The sequence below is a fragment of the Nomascus leucogenys genome, chromosome 1a (genome assembly GCF_006542625.1).
Source record: "Nomascus leucogenys isolate Asia chromosome 1a, Asia_NLE_v1, whole genome shotgun sequence".
NCBI lineage: Eukaryota > Metazoa > Chordata > Mammalia > Primates > Hylobatidae > Nomascus > Nomascus leucogenys.
Window position 1 is genome coordinate 60,923,832 of NC_044381.1, and position 17,523 is coordinate 60,941,354.

Consider the following 17,523-nt stretch of genomic DNA (forward strand, 5'->3'; position numbering starts at 1 on the left):
AAGGTCCCAGGTGATTTGTACATTGAAGATTTCAGAAGTATACAAATAGTAACTCACAGACATAGTAAGATGAAGAGAAATCCAAACAGATGTTCGGGGCTATGTTGTAGATATAGTATAGGCATAGGAATCCTAAGAAGCAGGACATATTTCAGCCTGAATATGACAAAAATCCCACTTATTACTCTTCTGAGATCTTCAAGTGCCTATATGACCCAAAATACAATGGAAAGCCTATTGGTGAAAGTCATGGGTTGATTGATCTAACCCTGAGATAAAATACTTATTAAAATATTATCTTTTAATGGGTTTCAGACAACTGAGGCTAAGCCCTTTAATTACTTTAAGGAACATGCTCACTGAAGCTTTTAAAAGGTATTTTCAAAAGCTTAATTGCCCAAGAAAATAATCAGTGTAAGAGTATTAGGTTACCCAGCAGAAAATGATGTCTTCTACATACCTGTCTACATCACAAGAACGGAGGGGTAAAAAAGGATCAACATCTTATTCTTCTGTAAGCCTACATGTGCATGAGTGTTAGGATTTTGAGACTACTCTTATATACATGTAATTTGACCCTCTCAACAAAACAATATAGAGAATAACTGAGCCCAATCTTTTTAGTCATCTCTTCAACAAGGGGTAAATCAGTCAGTTTCTAAAACTGGTGGGAGGTCTCCATAAACCTGATAACAAGATCCCAGAGTCCAAACTGACTCGAGTTAATTCCCGATCATTTGGGTTGAACTTAAGAGTTATACAAGAAAATGGTGGGGGACAGAGGAGGTTGTATAAAGGGGAAAAAACAACAACTGCAAAAAGCCCACGAGCCTGAATTTAGACCAATCTATCATCTTCCTCCTCTTAAAAAGAAAACAATTGAAAAACTTTAAATAAACAATAAAGGTCAGGTTTTTGTTTTGCCAAGAATCAAAAGATTTTGCTGAAACTACTGCTGCAAAATATTTTGTTTAAAGCCATCTTAGGTCACATTAGACTAAAAATGAAACCATGATCAATTTCTATCCCCTTACCACTTCTATGACAATCACACATGATAAATACAAGCTCTACTCTAGTACTACAATAAAACTGTAGAACTAGAGTAGACCTTGTAGTGATCATATATTACTACTTCTCCTCTTGTCCTATGTCCATCTTATTTCAATCTAAACTAGAAATGACAAAATTCTTGTTGGGTTGAATTGTCTTTTGAGTAGTTTTACAGCTTTTTGTTCTCATTTCTCCAAGATGATCTTGTTGCATCTTCAGTTCGAGTTTTTAAAATCAAGTAGAATAATGTCAACAGGGGAAAATTTCTGTGAGAAATCAACTGACAGTACATGATTATTTAAAATGAAAGTTTTAAAGAAAATTTTCCCCACAAGGGAATCTGTGTAAGACCAGAAATCTTATGATTGGCTAGCTACTATATGAAATGCTCTGTACACAAGAAATACTTTCTATTGTCCCTAGCCGGTAAAACAAGAACAAACTTGTACCAAACATGAACTACAGTATATTTACACGGCTGTGCTAAATGGTGTTTGTGGGTATGTTTTTCTTCTCTCTAGGGGAGAGTACGGTTTCCATGAATACACAGAGGTCAAAACAGTCACAGTGAAAATCTCTCAGAAGAACTCATAAAGAAAATACAAGAGTGGAGAGAAGCTCTTCAATAGCTAAGCATCTCCTTACAGTCACTAATATAGTAGATTTTAAAGACAAAATTTTTCTTTTCTTGATTTTTTTAAACATAAGCTAAATCATATTAGTATTAATACTACCCATAGAAAACTTGACATGTAGCTTGTTCTGAAAGAATTACTTGCCTTCTGAAATGTGACCCCCAAGTCCTATCTTAAATAAAAAAGACAAATTTGGATGTATGATCTCTCTAGCTTTGTCGTAGTTATGTGATTTTTCTTTGTAGCTACTTTTCCAGGATGATCATTTTATAGAAAGGGAACAGTTGCATTTAGCTTCTTTCCCTTAGTGATTCCTTGAAGTACTTAACATACATGTTAACTGCAGAGTAAATTGCTCTGTTCCCAGTAGTTATAAAGTCCTTGGACTGTTTTGAAAAGTTTCCTAGGATGTCATGTCTGCTTGTCAAAAGAAATAATCCCTGTAATATGTAGCTGTAAACTGAATATAAAGCTTAATAAAAACAACCTTGCATGATTCTTGTTACTTTTGAATTTTTTTAAGTACAAGTTTTGGTTACAGTGATTTCTTCTTGTCGCTTAAAAACAGTGTTAAACTGAGCATAAAGGTACATTTAAAAGTAAAAGTCTAATCCACCCATTCTCAAATGGGTAAAGAAACATGTATTTTCCTAAAGAATTCTTGAAATCAATAGATTTTATTTGAAACTGATGGCCTCAGTCCTTCAGTAAGCAATTATTGAGTTCCTACAAAGTTTTGGGTATGTGTTAAGTGTTGCAGAAAATAGGTGAATAATGAATGGTTCATTATCTGAAGATCTTTAATTTAGTGGTTAATAAAGACACAATCTCTGCACCACAGAAAGGAGGGGTCATTAAAAAATGAGGATTTTAGAAACTTGTAGTGACTTGCAGAAGTGGTCATGAGGAAGGCTAACTGAGGGAATTGGGAATGGCCTCAGGTAGGAAATTTGACTGAATATAAACCTTAATGGTGAGCAAATTTGCAATGAATAAAAGGGAAAGAGGTTCTACAAAATTTATCGGGACATGTTCCATTGAAAAAACATTTGGAAAAATTCTATACAATATATTTTCCTCTCTTGGAATTTCAAGTTGCACATCGGCAGCATATTATAGGTTCCAAGAAGTCCTGCAACCTTCTTAGTTTTAATAGAGCACCCTCTTTTTTTTTTCCAAATTAGCAGAGAGGCTTTGCCTTCCCTCCCTCACCTCCTCAGTTACCACCAATTAACATTAAGAACCCCATGCTGGGCTGGATACAGTGGTTCACTCCTGTAATCCCAGCACTTTGGGAGGCCACAGCAGGTGGACCAGTTGAGCCCAGGAGTTTGAGACCAGCCTGGGCAATGGGCAAAATCCCATCTTTATTAAAAAAAAAAAAAAATTATCCAGGCATAGGGGCACATACCTGTGGTCCCACCTGCATGAGAGGCTGAGATAGGAGGATGGCTTGAGCCTGGGAGGTCGAGGCTGCAGTGAGCCATGATCATACTACTGCACTCTAGCCTGGGTGACAGTGTGGGACCCTCTTTCAAAAATAAAAATAAAAATAAAAACCCTTGCTGTCCTATGCAATGAGGGAACACTTAGAGTTCTAAGGAGAGATCTGGGAATCAAAAGAGAGCAGCTGAAAAAAATGTCCTCCGCATGAAACTACACCAAGCTTACACATTTCCCCCCTCATAACAGAATTGGTGCTTGCGTTCTCATTCTTCTGTTGTGCTTCCATATACAAAGTGACAGGCCCAAATGAAATGAACATTTGTGTATAACTATACACATTCTAAAATTAGTTTAGCAACTTAGGATAACATTTTTTTCAGATTTTATGTAAGTTTATCATTTTACATTAACAGACACTTCAGTGCCTCTATTATTAGGGCACTACTAGCTGCTGCAGTCAAGTGTAACAATGTAAGAACAAATGAAGTTCATCGGCTTCTTTTACAGGAAATAATTTAACTCCCATTTCAAGAGTTTTTCAAACTTATGTTGGCCTATAAACCGCACTGGGACTACCTCATAAGATTTGGGACACGTTTACCCTTTTGAAAACTGAAGAAACCAAAGCCTTGGGGAGAACTGAAAGGTCTTTGGACAATGAGAAGGAAAAGTGTCCAAACACAGAGGGAGTTGTGTTTTCCTGAAGCCAGACAGTGTCTACATTTTAAAAGATGTGTTTAAAGCCACGTGTAAATAAATTAATAGGTAGACAAGTTAATATTGTAATGGCATGCAACCAGAACATTTTAAAATGTGTAACAAAGAAGGCAGAGGACAGAACAAGACAAAAGCCAGAAGCAAGTTTAAATATTTGAAAATTTTCATTGTATAAATAAGGCATTACAGGATTAAACAGAAAATATCTGTTTTATATTGGCTTGTTCTGAGTCTCTAGACATTATTTGTATTATATTTCATTATTTATATTAAAGCCATACCGGTAGTAATTCTTAAAACCTTGAAAAGTTAAAAAGTATCTTATTAGCTCATGTGCTACAGGAATTCCAGTAAGAAATTTCATCTTGAAAAATTCAGTTTTGCGGTCATAACTATGATCTCATTGTCCTCAGTGTCCAAACGGTAAAGTATTTTTATCTCCAGGAATACCAAACTGACAGAGGTTGGAATTCACTTTTTAGGCAGAGACAACATCAGTATCAGATACTCATTCACAAATGTCTAATCTAGTTGGGTTTTCTTCTTTTTCTTTTTCCTGTTTTGCTGTTGTTGTTGTTTTGTCTTTTTGTTGTTGTTATTTTCTAAGGATACGTAATTCTGGCTTTATTGAATACATAACTCTGGCTTTATTTTGAAACAGCCAACAAGAAATGGAAGGCAGGTTAAACGTTTTTCTTAAATTCTGTGACTAACTCAAACAGAACCAACTCAGAGAATTTTAGCCATTTCTTCACATAATTCAGGAGGGAGAAATGAACTCAAAAGATCTTTTCTCTGGGCAACGTGTGTAATGTTTTGAGTGTCTAATTTCACTTGAACACTTAGAAGTGCAATTCTGCAAATTAGTTCTCCTGGCTTTTTCAGAGTATACTACATGACCAGGTTACATTTTCAAATGAAATGCGTTTCCTATTAGAGTTTCATTTACTGATTTATCCTGGGATTTTTTAAAATTTTATTTTAAGTTCTGGAATACATGTGCAGGATGTGAAATACCATTTGACCCAGCAATCCCATTACTGGGTATACACCCAAAGGAGTATAAATCGTTCTGTTATAAAGATACATGCACACGTATGTTCACAGCAACACTATTCACAATAATAAAGACATGAAATCAACTGCTCATCAATGATAGACTAGATAAAAAAAAATGTGCTACATATACACCATAGGATACTATGCAGCCATAAAAAGGAATGAGATCATGTCCTTTGCATGGACATGGATGGAGCTGGAAGCCATTATCTTCAGCAAACTAACACAAGAACAGAATATCTTGGGATTTTTTAATGTTCTCTGGAGACATGTTTGAGCTTTTCCAGTCTGGTGGTGAAATAATATATTGAAAGGGAAATTGGCAATGAGAACTAAATTTTCAAGATACCAGAATTTAGTGACTGCCAGGAATGCAGGAAAGCTTTCTGTTGTAGGACACAAGGACTATAGCATCCTGGAGAATATCCTGAGTCAAGACACAAGGGAGGGAAAAGAGTTCACTTACCATTCTGACATTCTGTGGAAGAGCAGAGGTGGTGTCTCTCTGAAGACCAAACCACAAAATTCTCTGTGGGTGCTTGAGACAAGTCAAGATCATGTCTGTCTCTTAATTGGCCCTTTGATTCTGGGTGGTGGGTTTATCCCAGAGAAAAACAGTCTCATCCATAAACATCCAGGTTAATTCCCAATTCCCTAGCAAGTCAAGTTTATAACCTAAAGATATACCAAAGGAATACAATGCTTTTTGAACATTCACTTAAGTGCTGCTGGGCGCAGTGGCTCATACATGTAATCCCAGCACTTTGGGAGGCTGAGGTAGCTGGATCATTTAAGTCCAGGAGTTTGAGACCAGCCTGGGCAACGTGGTGAAAATCCCTCTCTACAAAAAAATACAAAAAATTAGCCACATGTGGTGGTAGGCACCTGTAGTCCCAGCTACTCAGGAGGCTGAGGTAGGAAGATCACCTGAACCTTGGAGGTCGAGGCTGCAGTGAGTGGTGATGGCTCCACTATACTCCAGACTGTCTCAAAAAAAAAAAAAAACAGGAAAAGAAAAAGAAAATACTTTAGTGCCATGTGCTGAATAGTTTCACAAGAACTTAGTTTTTTAAAAATGGACATCTCTGAGTTTCATAGACATGTTCATAGGAGGCTGCCATAGTGCTATGCTGAAGTGTTCCACCAGAGTTTTAGGATTTTGTTTGCTTTTTGTCAAGTCACTTATGTAAAGATTCATCAGGGCTAGAAAAATACACTAAATATGAAAACACAAAACTGATCTAGGTAGGCAACTGATTTTCCTTTAACTTTTTTTTTTTTTTTTTGAGACGGAGTCTCGCTCTGTCACCAGGCTGGAGTGCAGTGGCGCAATCTCGGCTCACTGCAAGCTCCGCCTCCCGGATTCATGCCATTCTCCTGCCTCAGCCTCTCGGAGTAGCTGGGACTACAGGCGCCCACCACCACGCCCGACTAATTTTTTGTATTTTTAGTAGAGACGGGGTTTCACCGTGGTCTCCGCCTCCTGACCTCGTGATCCGCCCGCCTTGGCCTCCCAAAGTGCTGGGATTACAAGCGTGAGCCACCGCACCCGGCCTTCTTTAACTTTTTATTTTAAAACAATTTCAAACATTTAGAGGAGGTGCTACAGCAGTGCCAAGAACTCCCATATAGCCTTTGTTCCTTATTCTTAAATATTCTTCTTTCTTGACATTATCATTTCCATTCTTTTTTTTGAGACAAACTTGAGAATAATTTTTAGACATCATGCCCTTCTACCCCAAAATCCTTCAGTTGGGTCATTCTTTCACAAAACCACAGCACAATTATCTCATTCAGGAAATTTAATATTGACAAAATACCATTATCATCTAATACATGATCTATTTAAAACTTTTTAAAATTTTTCTCAAATTGTTCTAATATCTTTTTTTTTTTTTTAATGTAGTCTCCCTCTGTTGCCCAGGCTGGAGTGCAGTGGTGTGATAGCTCACTGCAGCCTCCACCTCCCAGGTTCATGAGATTCTCCTGCCTCAGCCTCCCGAGTACCTGGGATTACAGGGGCGTGCCACCACACCTGGCTAATTTTTTGTATTTCTAGTAGAGACAGGGTTTCAACATGTTGCCCAGACTGGTCATGAACTCCTGACCTCAAGTGATCCACCCACCTCGGCCTCCCAAAGTGCTGGGATTACAAGCGTGAGCCACTGCACCCAGCCTACTAATGTCTTTTATGGCGTTTTCCCTCGTTATCTAAAAATTAATTCTGAATCATGTGTTACATTTAGTTATTATGGTTTCCTTTCCTCTTACTATTCCTTAATAATGGCAATACAACTTGTCAGCACACCTAATCAATCAGGTTGCTAATACTGTCTTGGCTTGGGAGGGAAAGGTAAGGGACGAGTGAGCAAGAATCAGCCAAAAGTGGGTGGATGGTTTTAGAGAGTAAATAGTTCAATATATGATTACTAATTACCATTCTCCGTGATAAACCAGATGAGAGTATGTATGCAGGCTGGAAAATGATCCTTCTGTCTTGGAAAATTGTAAAGAAAAGTTGAATATTCCCTTGAGGATCTTAGTCTCTGCTCTTGGTGTGTGTTATTACAATATTGCCCTTTGTTAGTTGATTCCCTAGCTTATTTGAATATTTTTCCTTAATAACAGGTTGCCTACGCTCTGATGTCATCTGGGTAGATACCTACATATCAATTAGTTACAAATCCCTTAGTCACATAAAACATTTTAAATTACTTTCCTTTAGAAGTCCAATTACAGTAGAAAGATCTTGATTTTTAGAGTCAAATAGATGCTACATTCTGATTCCGCCATGCACTAGTAGTATGGTCTTACGTCACTTATTAAACCTTTCTCATATAGTAGCCATTCAGCAGATCAGAGTGGCTACTAATATTTGTGAAGCAATACAATGTTATGTAGAACACTGGTTATGCATAATCACATGGGAACTTGGAGCCCAGCAATTTGGTTTCCAATTCGTATTCTGCACTCAGTGGCCTTGGGATTTGGAAAAAATTATCCAATCTTCCTAAATTCCAGTTTCCTTTATGTAAAAAGAATTAATAATGGTATCTATTTAATTAGGATATTCTATTAAATGAAATAATATTTGTAAAATGCCTAGCAGGCTTCCTAAGACACAACAAGTGCCCGATACATGTTACATATCTACTAAATGGATGTCTAGGCACTGACGATTATTTCAACAAAAATAATACAAGCTTCCTGTACACACCAAGGTCTCCCTCTTGACCTTGACTTTGAATCTTCCTTCTACATCCTCTTTCTCTCAGTCTTCCTTTGTCCTAGCTGTTAGACCAATCTCAGTTACTACTTCATAATTGTGATGCTTTGCCCATTCCATCCATTCTTTTTTGTTGCTGTTGTTTAATCACTCCCTTCAGATAAAGGCTAAAATTCCCCATCAAAGAAATAACAGGGCGGAAAAGAATGTGAGCCAAAAACTCGGCTTAAAGTTGAGGTTAGAAATTTAAATACATCTAATACCAAAGCAGGGCTAGTTCTAATTAAATGAACTCAACTGCCTTTCACCCCATAGTTACCAGTCATCATGGCTAATCTTTACGCTAATAGTCAGGGACAGCAGGACTAAGGGAACAACAAACACAGGAGGCTGGTTTCAAATGCAGCATAGGAACCCACAATGATGTTGGTCATCCGATGATTGATTTGAAGACTCAGCCCGCATGAATTCAATGGGAAGGATTAGTGGACGGAAAAGCACATGGCTTAGCATTTGTGCCCAATGCTCAGTCATCCAACATTCTTATAACCACAAAATGTCAGAACTAGGAAAGAAACTACTGTTCTTCTAGCCCAGTAACTTCATCTCACAGAGGCATAAAGAAATCAAGCGACACTTGAAAGGCTATTAAATTATCAGTGGCAGAGTTTAGTTAATATGCTTTGTCTTCCAACTCCTACTTCTGTACTATTGCCTTTATTCCATGTGGCACTGCGAACATTTAACTGATATTTGATAAAATATGTAACATCCATTGTTGCATCTTATTTGTGTATATCTTATTTACTATATTTTATTTCTTTTGTCTAAAAAAGAAAAAGTTATATAACAACCATGTTTCGCTTCATTTGTATGTATTATATTTATTGAAATACATCCCTTTTGTCTAAAAAGGAAAAGCTCTAAATGATAGCTTTTATAAGTCCTCAGTGCAAACTAGTTTCATTCATCTGCAAAACAGTGTATTGATAATTTAGCTACAAAGGTAAAATTGCTAATTAGATATATAAAAATAAAAATATATTTATTTAACAGTCACTGAAGAGTCAAAATACTGTGGAAAAAATACCGAGAACTGCAAAAGGAATAATGGGCATTATGTTCTTGTTCTCTGCAAGCACAGTTCTGAGTCCTGCACAGAAGTCATTTGCTTCATATAAAAATGAAAGATCCTGCTCTTGCAATTTTTAAATCTAATAGAGGAAATGAAAAACACACACACAATCATGGAAATAAAAGACAGAATGCACAGAGTGTTATAAGATTTACAGCAACAAAAATCTGCAATTGTTTGAAGGGAGAAAAAATGGCTTCTCCCTGCAGTGACTTCCATGGACTAGGCAGCATTTGGCCTAGCCTCTGACATGGAGAAGGACCAGAACATTTGCAGAATGTGTGCAGGCAGAAGGGACATTCTGGCCTGAAAATAAGTGGAGAAAATCCAGGTTTATATGACAGGTTCTGTTTCATTGGAAGATCAGGCTGGACAGCATTTCAAGACTTTCACCTGTAAAATGGAGAAAGTACTACTGGTCTCACATGGCTATTGAGAGGAGAAAATGAAGTAACACTTGTCTAGATCTCTCAGATAATCTCTCTTGTCAAAACAGAGGAAACCTTGAATTCCAAGTCAAGCCACAAAAAATCAGACAAGGAGGAACTTTAAAATGAATGGTAAATTCATTGGAGTTGAATTTTGTATTAAACTTTTACTTTTAAATAATTGTAGATTCACATAATTGTTAGATATAATAGAAAGAGACTTCATGTACTCTTTACCCAGTTTCCCACAATGGTAACATCTTGCAAAACTCTAATACAATATCACAACCAGAACATTAACGCGATTACAGTCAAGATACAGAACATTTCCATCATCACATGGACCCTTCATGTTGCTCTTTTATTACCATAATCATATCCCTCCCACTCTTACCCCTTCCTTAACTTCCAGCAATCTGTTCTCTATTTCTAGAATTTTGTCATTTCAAGAATCATATAGTATGTAATTTTTTGTGATTGGCTTTTTTTCCCCCACTAAGTATAATTCTCTGCAGATTCATCCAAGTTGCTGCACAGATTGAATCATAACAAAGACCCACACATAAATGATTGCATTTTTCCACTTGCAATGGGAATTGTTTTGACAGGTCCTAAGACAGATATCTTTGGAGTCAGGTTTATTTCTTTTCTTCTTTAATAACATCCGGGAGTAGCTGAAGTGTCTTACCATGCCCTAGTCAAGTATGTAAGCAGAATGGCAATGCAAAGGTGGGCTAGTGGGAGGAGAATCTGTTGACAGAATCATGGAATATTCTATTTCCCTAGTTTTGTAGGTGTCTCTGAATCTCCTCTGAAGTTCTGAGTTATATTTGAGAAAACAGAAGGGACAGTTCTTGCAACTTTCTTGTTAAAAACGGAACGAAGCCTTGAAAGGTATTAAGTAGGGCCCCCATGTGAGAGAATGTGCCTCATGTTCTTAGACAGGCACAAACGGGTCAGGTCAACCCCACGAGTCTTCATTCATGAATCCTCCTCTGAAATCCTGAGGCACAAAACATGTGACTTTTCCCTTAGGACTTTTGGACATGTTAGTCCCCACTCTGCCAAACAGACTGATCCCCACCAACATCTCCCTCATCCAAAAGAAGTTATATCGTCGCTACATGAACTTGGCTCTGTCTTTACTCCCCCAACTGCTGACTTGGGCTAAGACTACCCCAGCCCTCAGCAGCACTCCAGGCCCCTTCCTGCTGAATGAAAGGTCATGGAACAGTCCAGAAGAGCTGCATCCCTTACTGCATGTGAGTAAGCTCTAGACACTATTCTAAGTGCACTCAAGCGTTACCTCATTTTCTCCTCTCAACAACCATGTGAGACCAGCAGTACATTCTCCATTTTACAGGTGAGGAAACTGAGGCTCAGAAAATTTAACCAACTTGACAAAGTTACAGGGCTAGTAATTAACAGCTTGGGAATTCAAAGCCAGGCAATCTAACTACATAATCGCCCTCATTCTTGTATATTAAACTGTAATAACTGAATGTCAGGCCCAGTCAAGCAATTGCAAATTATAGAATATCACTAGCAAAACTTAATTTTGTTCTCTTGCATTCATAGTTTGAGTCATAAGAACATTTTGTTCTTTTGCATTATGTTTCATAAAGTCATTGAGGATTTTCAGATTTCAAATATATTCTATTTTTCTCCTCTTTTAATGTTTAAATCTAGATCTCTCAGATAATCTCTGTTGGCAAAAAGATCCATAGGCAGTGGCCTCAATGGAAGGTAATCCTCTGAAAACAAAACTGTTGGAGAAATCCTTTCATGTCCCTTTATTGCCCATTTTCACAAAGGAACACATGAAGGAAACTGTCATCTCTCTTACACATTGGCCCTACCAGCCAAAAATGTACCCAAGTGTTCCTCTGCAATGAAAACAGTGGTCTCCACAACTCTAGTGCCCAAGGTCTTAGGCCACGTGAAGTGACTGTGGGGCCTCTATAACATTTCAAGACTTTTAAGCTACTCTCAGTTAATTTTCAAGGGTTGAAGGATTTTATTAGGACTTACCTCCTCCAAAAACCAAGAAAGTGCCAGTTTTTAGGCATTTCAAGTCTTGAGGAAAAGGATGGAGGAAGAAGTCCTCAGATTTAAGAATTCTCTTATACTCAAACTATGACTAGGTGAAAAGTCAGGGTAGGGTTTGGGGAAAATAAGGAATGAAGGCATAAGATCTGAAGGCACAGATACTACAGGGGGAGGAAGCACTATATTTTATCATAGTGGTAACATAGGTGCTGCTTTAACATTTGAGTTAGTGAAGGTCTCCACCCAGAAGCCTTTCCTCCCACCCTCTTTTTTCTATCCTTCTGGTCAGTTGGCGCTCCCACGTGTCCTGTAGCACACTCAGTTCATCTCTCGCCTTGAACTTACTGCTCTCAGCTGTAACTCTCTCTTTATCTGCCTGCTTCACACACTAGAACTGAGAAATGACAACCCAAGACCTGAGGCTACACTTTTATTTTATACTCCTAGATTCAGCACAGAGTTTAGTACTTGTTAGCAGTTCTTTTCTTTATTTTATTTAATTTATAGAGATGAGGTCTCACCGTGTTGCCCAGGCTGGTCTTGAGCTCCTGAGCTCAAGTGTTCCCCCCTCCTCAGCCTCCCAAAGCGACAGGATAACAGGTATGAGCCACTAAGCCTGACCTTATTAGCAGTTCTAATATACTCTAACTTATAGAGTGGATTTATACTCTGGCATCCTGGTCTTTTGAAAATTATTGGTTACACATCCAAAAAATACTTTATATGTAAAGTATATATGTTGGATGTTCTGTGACTCTAATTTTTGCCATTTGTTCTTCTCAAACCTTTACATCTAGAGATAATGAAACTATATGGATATCAGTGATCAGGGAGTGGAGGCTAAGAAGGAGCCAGATCCACGGGATATCTTGGTGTCATTTTTCTCATCATCACACATAAAAGAAATACTATAGAGACATTGCAAAGAAGAGCTAACTTTAACATCACACAGATTTGCTTCAAAGAACCAGCTCTTACTCTGATGTGAATAGCTGTGCTACTTTGGGTAAAATAGCAATTCTAGGTTTCACTGTCTTCATCTTGTCAGTGAAATACAGATACAATAGTGAAAACTTCAGAGGGTTGTGAGAATTAATCTATGCAAGTATTTAATTGATGTAACTAACTTATAACTAACTTAAAAGAGTATAACTAACTTGGCACACAGTATGACCCATAAAAGTTAGCTGCTCGATCATTCATTATAGTGACATTGCTGCATAGTACATGGCACTTTCACACACATTATTGTATTTGATTCTTGTAACCATCTCATGGTTACATGAGCTGGGAAGGTCATGTTATCACCCTGGATATACGAGAAATTTTAAGTTCTAAAAAATTTACTGACTTGTTTAAGTTCACCCAGAAAAGAAGTGATGGTACAAAGATTGTGCTGAAATCTTCTGATTTTATTACTCCAGGCTGCTAGCCAGTGCCCTCACAGCTCTCACTGTACTTTTCAAGTTAGAGCATACCAGGGAAGCAGCTATGGCAAAGAACAGCAGTTCAGTGGTGGAGAAGAGGAGGCTGCAGAAAAGTAAGAAGGAAGATACTACAGAGGGAGGGTGACATTTCTCTTTCATATTGCCCCTCGATTTCAAAGGAAGGTTGCAGGGGGAAGAAATGCAGATAAGGAATACTGCGCTTACTGATACTGGAATGAAGACTGAGTAACATCAATCCCAAAAGGATGCTCTCTTTTCATACGATCTGCTTTCCATTCAAAAATCCATGGTTTGACCTTCTAATGCTTATTTGTTCCTTTACAATTTTTAATACTAAGTCAAGCATAGAACGAGATGGGTAGAGAGTGCAAAAATGGAAGGAGTAGGTTGGAGAGTACACTTGCACATCACTCAGAATGCTCCTTGCTTGGGGCCTGAGAATCTGATCCCAATTCTATATCTAACAGATGGACAAAAGCTTCAAAATAAAATCTGAATGGTGATGGAGGTGGGACACTATAGAAATTTCTGAAGCTTTCATGCAAACAAATATTGGAAGTAAAAGGATCATTATGAGAGGTCCAGATAACTTCCCTAGAGCAAGATTTGTAGCACTGGACATTCTGAAAGGTAAAAGCTCTGAACCTTGCAAATCTAGGCACCTTTGCATATAACTGAAACTGAGAGGTATGTCATATCCTACCCCCAGGCAGAAAGGGCTGCGGACAGATGAAAATGCTTAGCTACAGCCTGTCTTTGAGATAATTGCATGTTCCAAACAACATCAAACAAAAAGACAGTCCTGACTTCATTGGCATGAAGTGCTATTAGGTTGTCAAGAATCCTGTGATCTCAAACTGCAAGAATAGGCAGAAAATGACTTTCTGTGCAGGGGATATTAAGGGATTGCAGAACATTTTACCCAAAGTTGCATTATCACTTTTTTTCCCTCCAATCTTTTTGAGTCACATTCTGGAAGAAAATAAACCAGTTAAGATTTTCCCACAAGGGAGATGGTACAATTTAAAGAAAAAGGTGGGTTTTGTGGTGCTTACGAAAGTTCCATCTGAACTTCCCCTGATCCATAAGTTTCTTAGAAGCAAAGAAATGTAGGCAGTTATGCCATGATTATACCCAGCAGGTAAAAGAGAGGCACTGAAATTACATTTCTGTAAATCACCTACATTTCAATGAACTTTCCAGGGCATTTGGTTGTGGCAGGTTGTTTGCCGTAGATTTAAGGAGAAAGTCAGAATAAATGACCGCAAAGTCAAACTCCTCCCTCTAGAGACAGACAAAACCTTTCTATGCCTGCCATAGTGTTCTAAATTGAAAAGGATCTAGTATACATTTTAGCTTGGACCTATAAATATATGAATAGTGAGACCCCAAGGGGTTAAGTGGTATGGCTCCTGTCACATAGCTACTTAGAGGCAATGTCATGACTAGAATTCAGGATTGCTGATTTTTAGAATCAGACTTTTCTCAAGATCATACTACTTGTCACTTTTAAAATATTTGCGTCTTCAGATTGGAAATGACCCAAGAGTTTCCAGTACACATATTATTGATTGTTGTTTTATTTTGTCAGCTTAGCATGTGTTTGGAGAACTAGTTTTTTACCATTCTCGCTCCACATGGTTTGGGAAAGTCAGAATCCTTCTCTAACTTCAGGGCAAATGATTCATATCTGGCAAATCAGAGTTCTTATCCCTCTGGGAATCAGGACTGGTATAGGGTTAGGCACATAACCACAGCTCAGCTAGTCAGAACACACTATTCAAGACTATTACTGGAACTAGCAAGAATGATTGCTAATACATCAGGCATATAGAACAAATGAGACCCAAGGGTTCTAGTTAATATACAGCTTTATTTTTATCTCCTGCTGTCCAATGAAAATATATTTAGTGAGACAAGTTCTTCTGACCCTGCATGAAAATTCCCACAGACCTACAAATTTCTTTTCACTTTAGGAAAATAAAAAGTTCTTTATACCTTTGTAGAAAAAAAAAAAGCCACATTCTGTAAAATATTTGAAGAAATTTATTCTCAGACAAATGTGAAGACCATGGCCCATGACACAGCCTCAAGAGGCCCTGAGAACATGTACCCCAGGTGACTGGGTTACAGCTTGGTTTTATACGTTTTATGGAGATAAGACATTAATCAATACGTGTGAGGTATACATTGGTTTGGTCTGGAGAGGCAGGACAATTCAAAGGTGGGGGGAGGGTTGCTTACAGGTCAATTTGAAGATTAGGTGAATTCAAAGATTTTATGATTGGCAATTGGTTGAAAGAGTTGAGTCATTATCTAAATAGATGAAGTCAGAAGAAAGAAATGTTTGGGGCTAACACAAAGGGAGTGGTGGAAGCCAAGGTTTTGTTATGTAGATAAGGCCCCCAGTTAGTAGACTTCAGAGAGAATAGAAGATGAATGTTTCTTATCAGGCATTAAAAGGTATCAGACTCTTAGATAAATCGCTCCTGAATCAAGAAAAGACCTGAAAAGGAAAAGGTGTTCTCTACAGAATGTAGATTTTCCCCATAAGAGACACCTGTGCAGGACTTATTAGTCCATTCTCACACTGCTAATAAAGACAAACTCAAGACTAGGTTTATAAAGGAAAGAAGTTTAATTGACTCACAGTTCAGTATGCCTTGGGAGGCCTCAGGAAACTTACAATCATGGCAGAAGGGGAAGCAAACATGTCCTCCTTCACATGACAGCAGGAAGGAAAAGAATGAGTGTCCAGCAAAGGGAGAAGGCCCTCATAAAACCATTAGTTCTCATGAGAACTCACTCATTATCATGAGAACAGGATGGGGGAAACCAGCCTCATGATTCAATTATCTCCACCTGGTCCCTCTCATGACACATGGGGATTATGAAAACTACAATTTAAGATGATATTTAGGTGGGGACACAGCCAAACCATATCATTCTATCCCTGGCCCCTCCTAAATCTCATATCCTCACAATTTAAAACACAATCATGCCCTTCCAAAAGTTCCCCAAAGTTTTAACTCATTCCAGCATTAATTCAAAAGTCCAAGTCCAAAGTCTGATCTGAGACAAGGCAAGTCCCTTCCACCTGTGAGCCTGTAAAATCAAAAGCAAGTTAGTTTCTTTCTAGCTACAGTGGGGATACAGCAGGCATTGGGTAAATACACCCATTCCAAATGGGAGAAATTGGCCAAAACAAAGGAACCACAGACCCAATGCAAGTCCAAAATCTAATAGGACAATCATTCAACCTTAAAGTTCCAAAATGATCTCCTTTAACTCCATGTCTCACACCCAGGTCACACTGATGCAAGAGGTAGGCTCCCACAGTGTTGGGCAGCTCTGCCCCGTGGCTCTGCAGGATATAGCTTCTCTCCTGTCTCCTTTCACGGGATGGCATTGTCTGCAGCTTTTCCAGGGGAACTGCACAAACTGTCAGTGGATCTACCATTCTGGGGTCTGGAGGACGGTGGTCCTCTTCTAACAGGTCAACTAGGTTGTGCCTCAGTAGGGACTCTGTTTGGAGGCTCCAACTCCACACTTACCTTCTGCACTGCCCCAGCAGAGGTTCTCCATGAGGGCCCTGTCCCTGCAGCAAACTTCTCCCAGGGCATCCAGGTGTTTCCATATATCCTCTGAGATCTAGGTGGACGTTCCCAATCCTCAATTATTGATTTCCATGCACAAACAGGCTCAACACCACGTGAAAGGTGCCAAGGCTTGGGGCTTGCACCTTCTGTAGCAACAGCCTGAGCTGGGCCTTGGCCCCTTTTAGTCATGGCTAGAGCAGCTAGGATTCAGGGCACCAAGTCCCTAGGTTGCATACAGCATGGGCACCTTGGGCCTGGCCCATTAAACCACTTTTTCCTCCAAGGCCTCCAGGCCTGTGATGGGAGGGGCTGCCACAAAGGTTTCTAACATGCCCTGGAGACATTTTCCCCATTGTCTTGAGGATTAACATTGGGCTCCTTGTTACTTATGCAAATTTCTGCAGCCAGCTTGAATTTCTCCTCAGAAAATGGGATTTTTTTTCTATTGCATTCTCAGACTGCAAATTTTCCAAACTTTTATGTTCTGCTTCTGTAATATATTTTATTTCTAAATGTGATTTTCCATTCTATTACAGTCTGTTATCCCAAGTGAGGCTCCCAATAACTCTTACCTGGGATTCAATATATTTAGACAAATGCACATTTGTTGATACACGTAATTTTGCATACAATTGCATGAGGCTTACTGTCCTCTAAAATCCATCTGTGGGTCTTACAAGTTAAGAACTTCTCTTTGGTAGACCCCTAAATTGGCTTTAACTGATATC

General features: G+C 38.5%; 1 protein-coding gene across 2 annotated transcripts in view; it reads left to right on the forward strand.

Annotated features, from left to right (window-relative positions):
- The window catches only part of ALDH1A1 (aldehyde dehydrogenase 1 family member A1), a 193,179-nt gene extending 190,994 nt beyond the window's left edge, over positions 1-2,185 (forward strand). For both annotated transcript variants that reach the window (XM_030809867.1, XM_030809876.1), the window contains one exon: positions 1,575-2,185. In XM_030809867.1, coding sequence (XP_030665727.1) covers positions 1,575-1,647 — 73 coding nt within the window. In that variant the 3' untranslated portion in view covers positions 1,648-2,185. The remainder of the gene's footprint in view (positions 1-1,574) is intronic.
- The last annotated feature ends 15,338 nt before the right edge of the window (positions 2,186-17,523 follow it).